This window comes from Thermobia domestica, chromosome 1 (assembly GCF_964235325.1).
Source record: "Thermobia domestica chromosome 1, izTheDome1.hap1.1, whole genome shotgun sequence".
NCBI lineage: Eukaryota > Metazoa > Arthropoda > Insecta > Zygentoma > Lepismatidae > Thermobia > Thermobia domestica.
Window position 1 is genome coordinate 114,152,454 of NC_137454.1, and position 12,580 is coordinate 114,165,033.

Sequence of the window (12,580 nt, forward strand, 5' to 3'; positions counted from 1 at the left end):
CACTAAATGAGAGAGGGGTGAAGAGACAAAGAACATCGACTACGAATGAGGGAATATTGGACAAATGACAACACCCGGAGAAGACAATTGAAATAATGTAGTCTTTAATTAGTCGAAACGAAAGAGAGAGAAATAATAATAGTAAATAATAATAATAATAATAATAATAATGTAGGTTAAGTTAAACAGAAGTTGATTAGAGCTAGCTCAGATAAATTTACGATAATAGAATAAATTTTCGCTTGATCAGCTACTACATATTTATGTGATTTGACCAAAGATGAGTTTCTGGTGTGTGTGTGTGTCATGGACTACATTACCTATATTAACAAAATGGAACCACTTACTCGAATATAGTATTGGTTAGAACCAGTGGCGTAACTATGTTTCATGGCCCCTTCGCCTTAGCTAGCTCAGCACTGTTTAACTTGCTGTCAAAGCTATCATCAAGCATTAATTTCCTAATTTGGGGACCAATAAACACTCCCGCTGAAATCTTAGCATCACTCAGGTTAGGGAACTTATCTCGCAAATACTTGAAACCTTCACCAGATGTGTCCATGGCTTTGACAAAGTATTTCATAAGTCCTAACTTGATATGAAGTGGCGGTAGTAATATCTTATTAGGATCTACCAAAGGAGCGTATTTGACGTTGCATTCTCCAGGTACGTAATTCTCTCTAGGTTCCCATTCCTTCACTTCATAATGTTTGTCATCAGCTCGGCTATCCCTTAAACATAAAAAACATTGGTACTTTGTGTAACCGCACTGCAGTCCTAATAAAATACCAACTACCTTGAGATCACAACATATTTGCCAACAATAGTCCTTGTAATTTATAAGATTTAGCAAAGTTGACATGGTGTCATAGGATTCCTTAATCTTCACTGAGTGCGCAAGTGGTATAGAAGGTTTTTTTATTTCCATTATGTAAAAGGACAGCTGTAAGGCTGACCTTTGACGCGTCGATAAATAACCTCCATTCTTCTGGAACGTAAGAAATTTCTAGCTCCGCCATCAACCCATTTATATCCGTACATACGCACACATTATCTTGCATTGAGAAATAGCTTGAAAATTGAACATGCCTTTTCCTGTACACTGATATGTTCGTTTCTGCATCCAATAAGTTCCACTGCTGGAGCCTTGATCCCAGAAGTTCCGCCTCTTGTTTTGTCAGGTGCAAATCACGGACTAGGTCATTAAGTTCACATTGCCGGATGAAATGTGGCTCGCGAACACAGTCAGGGATGAACGTTGGATCCTTGGATGTACATGTTGATGTCGATGGTTCATCAAGGTCATGATCATCATCAGAGTCTTTTGGCCATATCTCTTCCCAGTTGGTAGGGCGCTCGGGAAGTGGAAGTTCTTTTGCATTCTGTTACATTTGATAACAAATATTGATAACCATTTCATGAACAAAACGAAAAAACTTGGAGAATTGTATATATACGTATTAAAATATACATATACTGTACGTTTAAAAAAATATACGTTGGAAGTACATTCTATTTTTATACACGTTTCTAATTTACAGAGAGCAATACAAGTGTGTTGTTGACTATTGTAAATATTCATTTTTATGTCTGTGTTTGTAGTAATAAAGCAAATCGTTTTTACCCCAACTCAGGAGATCTGAAAGCATTACTATCAGGTGCAATAAACAGTGCACACAGTATACATACAAATATATTTATTTCTCTAGAAAGAATAAAGCGATTTTTACGAAACTTTTAGGGTTTATTAAATATAAATCAAGGTATACTTAGGTATAATTTCTATGTTACTATATGTAAGGGGACAGGAGCTAAGGGAATAAAATATCTGAAAAAGGGAAATTTTTTAGGGAATTTCCCGAAAATCCCTCTGTTACGGGAAAACTGTACGTGATTGAGAGAAACCGAGTGCATATTCGAATTCAGCGCAAAAAGTTCCTTTAAGATCAGGTGATTTTTCTCATGTAACAAACAAAAAGTTTAAATTTGTTAACTAGTGTAATTCAAACAAGAACAGTCGACAAAGGCAAAGTTTTTAAATCGAATGGTTAGCATTTCTTCTGTGCATCATACTTTTTCTACAAAAAATGTTTCGTTTAAGTAGTGGAAAGCGATCAACTGAGACTACCTCAGGTGAGTTCCACCTTAACATCCAGTTTAGCAGTTTCTAGACATCACCGAATAGAAGTGTCAGAGAACACAAATTTGAGGTACACGGTGACTGTTGTTATCTGTGAGAACATTCTCGTTTCTTACGCACTTTCTTCACGTATACAACAGAGTAGCCAATAAAATTATGAGAATACAGTTCTTTTATAGATGCTGTTTTACTCTACAGGTAAGAGAAAAAAAGAGGAATCGATACTTTCAATACCCACTATACTTAAACTTTTTTACCTATATTTAAATGGTAAATCTTCAACTGGATACCTATAACACGGGTAAGGAAAAATACAACCAACAAGTTTTTCGAAGAGTACGTTAAAAAGTGATAAAGGATACAGTCTTTCATTTAAAGTTTCATCTGATTTGGTCACTGTCACTAAATCACTTAATCTTTAGAATGGCTGAAGCTTCATTGTTGTCTTTGAAAGAGATAAATTAAATAGAATAAATAAATAAATAAATAAATAAATAAATAAATAAATAAATAAAAAACATTAATCAAGCACTTAGTTTGAATGAACTACTTATTATTGATTTAATATACCAGCAGCGCACGAACTCCATAGACACGCTTAATAGTACTCAGAAGAAGCAAGTCAGAATAAATTACCATAAGGACCAACTTGAATTTCACAATCAGAACTTCGATTATCAGGTTTAAGATCGCTATTTTCAAATTTGTTAAGGTTTCATTGCAATCTTTGTACTTCAATAGCAAAAACTGCACTAATATAGTTAAAGGATGTAACAAATGAACACAACATAGCTGTTTTTTTAATTATTTTTATATAAAAAAAGGTTAGTTATATTCCATAACAAAAAACAATACGAATAACTTCACACAGCACCACGCAATATGGATCGCCTTTCTCTCCACGTAAAAATAAATTAGTTCACATTACATAAAATATTCTTCGAATACCATTATCAAAATCAATTTACCTTAAACAGATGCAACAAAGCACACATACATTACGAATTCGTAATCACAATCCTCAACATATTCTTTATTTGTTTCCCCTTAATTGTTTCTTTTTTACACCTGTCCCCCAGCAATCACATCTTTATTATTTCCTTGCACATATTAAGTTATTTTGCAATGGTACTGATTTACATGATTTTCCATTCTCTATTTATCATCCGATTGGTTGAGTCTCCCTGCACAACCACTCATACGCTTCAGAATAACCCATTTTCTGCAGCAATGGTCCGACCTTCTCTCGGCATCTGCTATGATATTCGTTGATATACGTAATCTGAAATTTAAAAATAAAGAGAATTGAAAACAATCAGTAAATTATAACAATTAAAACTTATACGGAATTTATGCTCAGAGATAATATATTTGACAACCACTTAACACAGTGCGATACTTGAGTTACCAGCTAGAAAAGCTGTATCGTTCCCTCAATACGCAAACAAAACTACACATAAAAGAGAATCATACAATCTGCTCTTTGAAATTTTGATTGCATGGAGCACGATGACTCCGTGGAAAGCTGGCCTTGTTTCTTTCCATTTATCGTTCATTTGAATTAGCAATCAGTGACAACACTAGAGAGGCGGGGGAGGGGGGGAGGCTATCTCTCCTCTTCCAGACATGTATTGTAATGTTGGTAAAATAATATATAATATTTTTCGCTAAATAAAAAATACATACTACCCTCTCAATAATTTTTCTCACCTTTCGCTTGACTCCACTCCCACCCAGAAATTAAAAGCTGGCGTCGTCACTGATTAGCATCCGTCTCCTCTAGCCTACCGAGTGATCGAATAAAAGATTTCAATTCATTTCTCTTATTGGAATATTAAATCACTCAATAACCTGCACTAATTTTAAACATCATGCAAATATTCTTCAAAATGCATTTAAAATTACGATGGTTAATTATTGCCATAATATTTTATCGACTAATAATGTTTTCTCTTTATCTGCCCTCCTCTGGAATTATGCCACAGCAAGTCTCCACTTTAAACACTGTTGCCTAGGTTTAGTTAAAACTCTCTCCATCCGTTTTTTCAGTACGGTTTCTGTCACACATACATTCAGAGTATTATTTTTCCTGACTCCAATACTCAATGGATTTAGGTTGTACAATAATATTTGAAGCACAGAAATTTGGGTACACATTCGCCATATTCGACAGAGCCATCTTGGAAAATTTAAAATTTCCAATATAAGAGGTCGCGGAGGTTCACCTCTGATACACAGGGTTCTTCGTTCGATCCCAGCTCGAGTCAAGTGGGCTTTCTGATCGACATACATCGTGTGTGCGTAAGTTTTCTCGGGGTTCTCCCATTTCCTCACATATTCTACCATTTCATTCATTCTTATCATCACCGTCTCCTTAAATCTACATGGCATATAAGTGCGACATAAGACTGAAATATTTCATTTCTTTTTATTTGCAATTTCCCCACAAAACTCAATCCATTAATCCCGTGACAAAATATATATTTATCTTTGTTAACAAGTTCTTCATATTTGCATATAGGATAAATATCATAAAACTTTAATATCAGTTTTCGTAACGCAGCAAAACTAATTTCATTATCTGAATTATTTTCTGACAAGCTATACAATGGTTGATTCATTTATTCTTGTTAGTAGAGCAGTGTGTTCAAGTTTAGTCTAATGCCGCCGAAACTGAACAGATTCTGAAAGGGGTTCATTGTGCCCCTTTAGGACGCTAAGTTCACTGAGACGCGCATAGTTGAAATGTGTCTAGTGTGTAATTTTCGCATAGATCCTACAACTATGAATCATATACGGAAATATGCAGTACAGAGTCCTGAATCCATCACACTGACGCCAGCAGCTACAAACCGACTTTCCGTAAAGAGGACCCCGCCGCTTTTGCGTGTGGTTCGCCGTATGGCGACCTCTGAAAATCCTCACATACAGCATACGATGGCTAACAAATGCCGCACATTGCAGGCGATAATCATCCGCGCCATTCTCAGGGATTTATGCCACATGGTCGTTCGCAAGACCGGTGTGCACCCCCTGAAACTCTGTAATATGACTGAGCGAAAACGGAACTGCAAAAGGCTGTATGAACGTCATTTAGCGGGTGATCAGTGTAAGTTTGTTGTTACACTCGATGAACTGTGGATTATTTCACAGACTGTAGCAAAGTTCGTGCTATTACATACAGACCTGTTGACGCCAAGGGCTCAAACATGTTTTTCCGCCAGTGCAAAGAGAGTTTCCCAAAAGGATTTAAGATTGTGACCTGCTTCTCGTACGCGGCAAACTGCTTCTGAAAAGGTGGCACTCTCAAAACTAATGCTGCAGACTACCAAACTCATGTCCTGACTGAAGTGTACTGTCAGCATGAAATTCTAGCATTGTACGGACAAGATGTGAACCAGGTTGAACTGCACTAAAACAAGGAATCCAACCACACGGCGAAAACAACTAAACATCTCTCAAATTTCACTGCCGTATAGAACAGGAAACTGGAATTTCGGCAATTTCCTTCTCTGACATCCTAGACTACAATTACAAATAGTGATTTCAAAACTGTACAACTGCATTTTTTTTCTTTTTTATTTAATGCGGACAATTAAATAAAATTGCGCAACAATCCTTGTCAAGAGTCCAGAAGCCAACTCAATGGACTATTATGCTTTCGAACTTCTCAAGCGGCGTATGTTCTATCGTCGAGTCCGCACAGTCTCCGTCAAGTAGAAAACCTGCAATGCAATACCCAAATTGTCCAGCAGCAACACAGTCTCCTGCAATGGAAACTCCAATCCCGATCAATTGTCAGTACAGGTGAACACAATCGATGGTGGAAACACGGCATTCCCTAGGTACATGCACTTCCAAATTCAACTCAATATAAATGATTAAACCTCCATACATAGCCATATACCCCGCTAACGTGTTTCACGACCTTTATGCCAATTTTATTCCACGTGTCCACTTAGCAAATGCACGAAAAGTAAGAAAGTGCATTTGCTACGGCCTACAGTATAGTCGCATATCTGTTCCTCACTTTTCACACACGCTTTTATCTATTATGTCACGTGGATGGTATTCGCTTTGGATAAATAGCTCACGTGACATATAATGCTATCTTCCGGATGGAATTCAACTATCGTGAGGGAGCAAAGGGCACGAAAGCTATTTCTGTCCTTAGTTCTTCGCTCTAAAGGCTTCACTCTGTTTTGCTAGACAGCACATAGCGCCGAATACCTCAGGTTTCGACATTACTGTGCCCATTCTCAATAGAATTAGTCGTATACTTTCTCACTTCTCGCGGCACTGAAGGTAGGAATAAGATCAATCAATGAGACTGGCCAGAACTCCGCAGCCAGAATTCAGCCATCGCTACATTACCAAGTTTCATCTAACTCATGAACGTGCATAATCACAGTTCTCTTCAGTCCGAACGGCTTGGCTTTGCTGTGGCGTTATAGAAGCAAGCATTTCAAAATGGTGTCAGTTAATATATATGTATATTATAGTTATAATACCATTTCTTTTTGAATAACGGGTGGACATGTAACCTGTATTAAAATCCGCTCCCGGTTCCATCCTCAAATAACATGAGAATAGTATATAACCCGTTTCTTTTCTTACTTCAAACCAATTTCGTCTAAAAAATCTTTATGTATACTGAATAGTAAAAGGAAGTAGTTTTCCTTTGAAGAGGAGGCCTTCAGAATTACAGTAGATGCGTTCTGTGCTTACTAGTAAAGCCTCTGATTCCCGATAGAATTTAATCTCTAAACCAATGCAAAACTACAAATTCAGCAATTCAAATATGCACTCAATTCTAACATAATTATACTACGAATTATACTATTTTGAATGAAATCCCCGATAGAACAAAATCCTTCAACGAATGGAAAGCTATAAAGGCCCATAGTCCAAATATGCACACGATTCAAACTTAATGTAATAAATTCTCGAATGAATTGTATTTAAATTATTGTACAATGCATACATAACAATCAATTGCTATTCGGATAAGGAACGGTAACAATTCATATCTCAACGTGTTCGCGAGCAATCCTATTGGAATAAAACAGGGGCGATTCTCTAAAGAATCCAATCTCGCGACGTATGAAAAGCTACAAATGCTAATGTCTGACACAAAGAATCCAATCGTTGGTTTCATTATATAGTAAAAAACCATTGTCCGTATGGTTAAGTTTAGCTGTAACATTCTGAAAACAAGATACATAATAAACCACTGTTGGATATAAAGGTTACATCTGTGGGCATTTAGTAATGGCAAAAATTATAGGGATTTGAGCTCTAGCCGAAACGAGAGTTAACGCAATTTCTCGATTGATCTTCCGGTGTTATTACATGTTGGTATAGCGTAATGTAATCTATAATCATGGCGGTGAAATCTATGTTTAATGAAAATGATTTTGACCTGCACAGGTTATACAATGTTGTATACTAAGTGCAAAGGAGAAACAGTCTTTGTTAATGATGAATTTAATAACAAAATAGGAAGCTAATACATATTTATACAGGTATTTGCTTTTAGAAACTAAGATGTCGCTACCTGATTATATAAAGTAATAGTTTGATCATTGAGGTGATTACCCACATTTTCTTAAATGGAATTGACGGCTGATGATGATATGTACAAAGCAGGTAGTTTTAACTCTTTTATTATAACTACACACAATGATGGATAGTTTATGACAAATATAATTGCTGCAGAAACACTAACGTTCCTGTTCCATTCACTTATTATGGCTTCAATTATATTGTGAAAAATTTTATTGGTATAGGTATGTTTGCCAGTGAAAATTTTCACAATATAATTGAAGCCATAAGTTATTGGAATAGGAAGATTAGTGTTTTTTGCGGCTATTATATTTATCACAAGCTCGCTGTCACTAGTTGTCACGGAATGGTTTACATATTTTGATTTCAGAATGTTATACTTATGCTTAAATATACCAGTAATATTTTTTCATTACATAATGGAAGTTATGAGATTAGATTAAGACAGCAGTGTGTGTTTAGACAATAATAAGATAACGAAGGTGAGGTCTCCACTGAAAATTTTGGCATTAATAATTTTTGAGTTTAAATTAATAGTTGCCGTCAGCTATTTTAAGGATGGTACATCGGTGGCTTTATGATCCGCAACATACAATATTTCACTGCATATAATGTCTTTTATCCGTTTATAGAGTTGTTTCTAAATCCTAACTGTGGGTATGCGTCATTTGTAAGATTACAGTCCGATCATTCAATCCATCAGCATGAAATACGTACACATGTCACAAACCCTGTGATATTTCAATGGTAGTATATAATTTAGCACAGAACTTTTATAGTTTTCAGATCATCGATCGTAATAGATTCTAGATGAAAACATCGAAAGAGAATACACAATACTTCTGCCTTCCATCTGTCGTCTCACTAGGCAGACATGAGTAGCAGCAAGACATTAAAACAAATGCTAAGATGATTTGCGGTGAAGAACATCGCCTTAACACACATTTTGAAATCAACTAATTATTATGGTTAAATTTGTAAAAAATGTATATTTTCTATAATTTCTCACCTCTGCTGCCGTAAGCATTTCTGGAACTAGCATCTTTGTCTGGATAGGTACCAATGTGACTGTTTCAAACGTTAAAAATCCTCTATCTTTAAAGTTGTAAGGTGTTTTCGCTGGGACTATTCGAACAATATTTTCCAATCGAATACCAAATTTACCATCTTCATAATACCCTGGTTCTAAAAATAGAAAACGAAGAAACTTGATATTAAAAGGGAAAGAAACTTAAACTAAAATAAATAAAACAAAAAAGAGAACCACTACATTATTTTAAAGAACCATTAGAATAATACGACTACTCTATTTCATTAGTCGAAATAATAACTTAACCTATATCTTTCAATATGGTATAATTAATTATTACACTTTAACTTCATTGAATCAATGCAGACGCATTTCCTAGCAAACACATACAGAATCATATTTCTACACACTACATTTAAAGATTAATTCATTTCATTTTAAATCATATTCAGAAGTTCATTTACATTATTTAAGGGTTCACGACTATTCAACGGGTTGGAGGGAGGCCGGGGAAGAAGAAAGGATAGAAAACTTTTGGTCAAAAAAAGAACATTTAAGAAGTAGATGAATCTGGAGGGCTCGAACTGCCAGAATGACAGAATGAACATTTTTTCTAGATTCTGGAGTATTTAAACAAACAAACAAAACTGATGTTGAAAATACGGCAGATTTTGTACCTAGATTTTTGGAACTGATTTCAAAGGGTTTCTTGGATCCAATTCTTGCAAGCTGGATATCATAGGTTGAGTGGTCTGCAATAGACGAATCTAGGACGCGCCTATTAAATAAGTATACAAAAAACAACGAGCCTCATAAATTTCTGCAAACAAGGACTAGGAGGAATCTTGTGTGATTCCGTGTGGATGATTTATCAACTTGTACGGTCCAGTTATCCTTGAAAAATAAATATCATGGAACGCGCTCGGTTGAAGAATGCTGACGTTAGGGTCTTAAAAGGTCTCAGGGATACTGTACTGGAGCCTACGAAACATTTTACGAATAGACAGGATTACAGGAATATTTTATATGACAAGAGTGAAATATATAAATTGAAGTGTGGTTTCGATATTGGATTTAATAGGACTGAATTTAATTAATATGTACTAAGTCTAGAGAAGCCCATTTTCAGAACCCAGGAAAGTGAGAGGTGGGTTAAAAAGGGATTCTATTATTTTCGTACAAATTGTTCCTTTGTAGGCTGCACGTAAGTTTAGCTTACAAAAATATTACATATGAATCTTAGACATGGGAAGAGTTTTAATACCATTATATGCAATTATGTAAGAACAACAGTATTACCATCCGAAAGAAACATTCCTTCTTGAAGTCCAGGATCATCAGGATATGTTCTCCACGAAATTCCCATAGGTCCTTCATGAACGTTCAGATAGTGGCCAATTCCGTGACCTGTCCCGTGTAGATAATCCAAACCAACATCCCAGAGTGCCTTTCTCGCTAAGGTATCCAAACAATTACCCTGAAAATATAAAGAGAGTAAGTGGAGTAGAGAAAAAGGGAATTCAAAGTTCGAGTTTCTTCCCTTCCCAAGCATAAAATGCTGTTCAGTTCAGTTCACATATTATACTTAATTTTGGGTTTACAGTTCATACTTATTAAACTTAATTTTAATTATACAGTTCGTACGTAATAAGCTTGACACATTGACTACGATAGGCGCTGATAGGCGTTTACTGCTTTTTTTTTTTTTTTTTTTTTTTTTTTTAATGTTGCGAACGCCTTTCAACATTCTATCATGAAGTACATCATCCACGCATTAGTCATTCCACCTCAGTTCAACCACCCCCTTCCAGTAACCATCATGGCTTTTCGTGAAAAGTTGTACACATTAGCTGGATAGTATCAAGAGAGAAAATACCAAGTTTTAAAGCATTCCTGTAAATAAAACCAGTTATAATATTTGCCGAAATGAGCAATGTTGCTCGCGGCACGTTTTCAGTCTCACAACTTTCGCATTATGAATGACAACAAAGTGAAATTTACAGGATTTACAGAACTAAACACAAAGCTTGTACTAACAGCAGCAAAATGATTTTCCAGCAAAAATTCTGGCTGATATATTCATTTCAAAGCGAAACAAAAAAAAAAAAAAAAAAAAAAAAAAAAGTAAAATGTTACAAAGTTCAGCAACTTTTTATGGAAAAAGAGAGTGGGTGGGGAGAACCTCTACCAGTCCTTGGATACACCACCTTACCAACTTTCAAACAGGGTAATAACAAAACTGTAAGCCACTTGCTTTCGTTGTAATTTAACAATGAAAACGCGAAAAAAAAGCAAAAACAACGAAAAAATACACAAGTTTGCAACACTGTAACATAATTCTGATAGCTCGTACAAACTTCTATATTTGTATACATGAAGACCGTAATCATATTGTAAATGTCACATAAATTACATCTTGTTACTGCAAGGTATGTGGGAGTTATGAATCTGTAAAACGTAACTAATTGATTTAAATCTCGAACAGTAACGTAATGCACCAAGTCGTCGTGGTGCACTTGGGAGCGCATTGGATTGGCCTTCGGAAGGTCGCCGCGGGTTCATGTCTCCTGGCCGACTGTCCTCACTTGTTTTCCAGGGTTTCTCTCAGTCCTACCAGACAAATGGTGGGATAGTACTTAGCATATAGGCCCTGGCCGATACCATTCGAAATCCCTCCCTTTGTTATACATGTAGTGTAAAATGACGTCTGAGATGTACTTGCTGTCTGTTAACAAATAAATAAATAAATAAAAATAATGAAGTCGACAATTGACGAAGTGTATAAACAAAACTGTAAATATTTGTAATGTACAGAGTGGGCCAAAAGTCAGGTGACAGTCCTGTAACAGAAAAGTCTGTTTGGCTAGATGTCCATGTTGGATATAGATGATGAGTGGGGGGGGGTCATCATCATCATTATCATCATCATCATAGGTATTCTGCCGTTATTGGCAGGTCACTTGCCGCAGCTGAGAAGCTTCCATGCTCCACGGTCCTCCGCTAACCTCTTCGTCTTCACGTATGAGCTTTCTGTTTTTATATCATCCATTAATTGTAGTCTCCTTCGCCCCCTCCCTCTCTTTCCCGCAACCATACCCTCTAGGACGTCCCTCATGATTCAATTTCTTGTTAGGCAATGTTCCAACCAGTTTCTCTTCCTCTTCTTAATAATATCTAAAAGTTCCTTTTTTCCCCTACCATTTCTAGCACAGTTTCATTCGTTTTCCACTCGACCCAACTAATTATTTCCATTCTTATCCACACTCACATTTCGAAGGCTTTCAATCGCTTTTCATTACTTTTACGTAATGTCCACGTTTCCGCCCCATACAGTACAACACTTCACACGAAGCATTTTATGAGTATTTTTCTCAACTCATTATTCAAGGTCCCACAAAACAGACTTTTCTTCCTTCTGAAAGCTTCGTTCGCCATTTCTATTCTTGCTTTTATTTCACGTTCGCACTTCATGTCATTACTAAGAATACTACCTAGATATTGAAACACTATTCACTTGTTCTATTTTTTTCCTTCCCACTTTTATATTTGACACAGACTCCTTCGTTCCAATCACCGTATCTTTTGTCTTTCTAATATTTATTCTGCAACAAGCGCCATATCGTCTGCAAATCTTACGAATTTAATCATTCTACCTCCTACCGAAATGCCGTCATCATCACATAGGCTCTTTTTCACTATCTCTTCTAGATAGACATTAAATAGTGTTGGCGAGAAGCTGCATCCTTATAGAACTCCCCTTCCAATTGCACTCTCTTCCCCTATCCTAACACTTACTTGTTGGTTCATGTATAAGTTTCTTATGAGTCTTCTATCTTTCCATTCCA

The 12,580-nt window shown here is 36.0% G+C and overlaps 1 protein-coding gene across 5 annotated transcripts in view; it reads right to left on the reverse strand.

The window, feature by feature from the left end:
• Nucleotides 1-3,064: 3,064 nt before the first annotated feature.
• The window catches only part of ApepP (Aminopeptidase P), a 66,760-nt gene continuing 57,244 nt past the window's right edge, over nt 3,065-12,580 (reverse strand). For all 5 annotated transcript variants that reach the window (XM_081761905.1, XM_081761924.1, XM_081761915.1 and 2 more), the window contains exons 11-13: nt 10,035-10,212; nt 8,715-8,890; nt 3,065-3,422 (exon numbers count right to left, since the gene is read on the reverse strand). In XM_081761905.1, the coding sequence (XP_081618031.1) occupies nt 3,303-3,422; nt 8,715-8,890; nt 10,035-10,212 (474 nt within the window). In that variant the 3' untranslated portion in view covers nt 3,065-3,302. The remainder of the gene's footprint in view (nt 3,423-8,714; nt 8,891-10,034; nt 10,213-12,580) is intronic.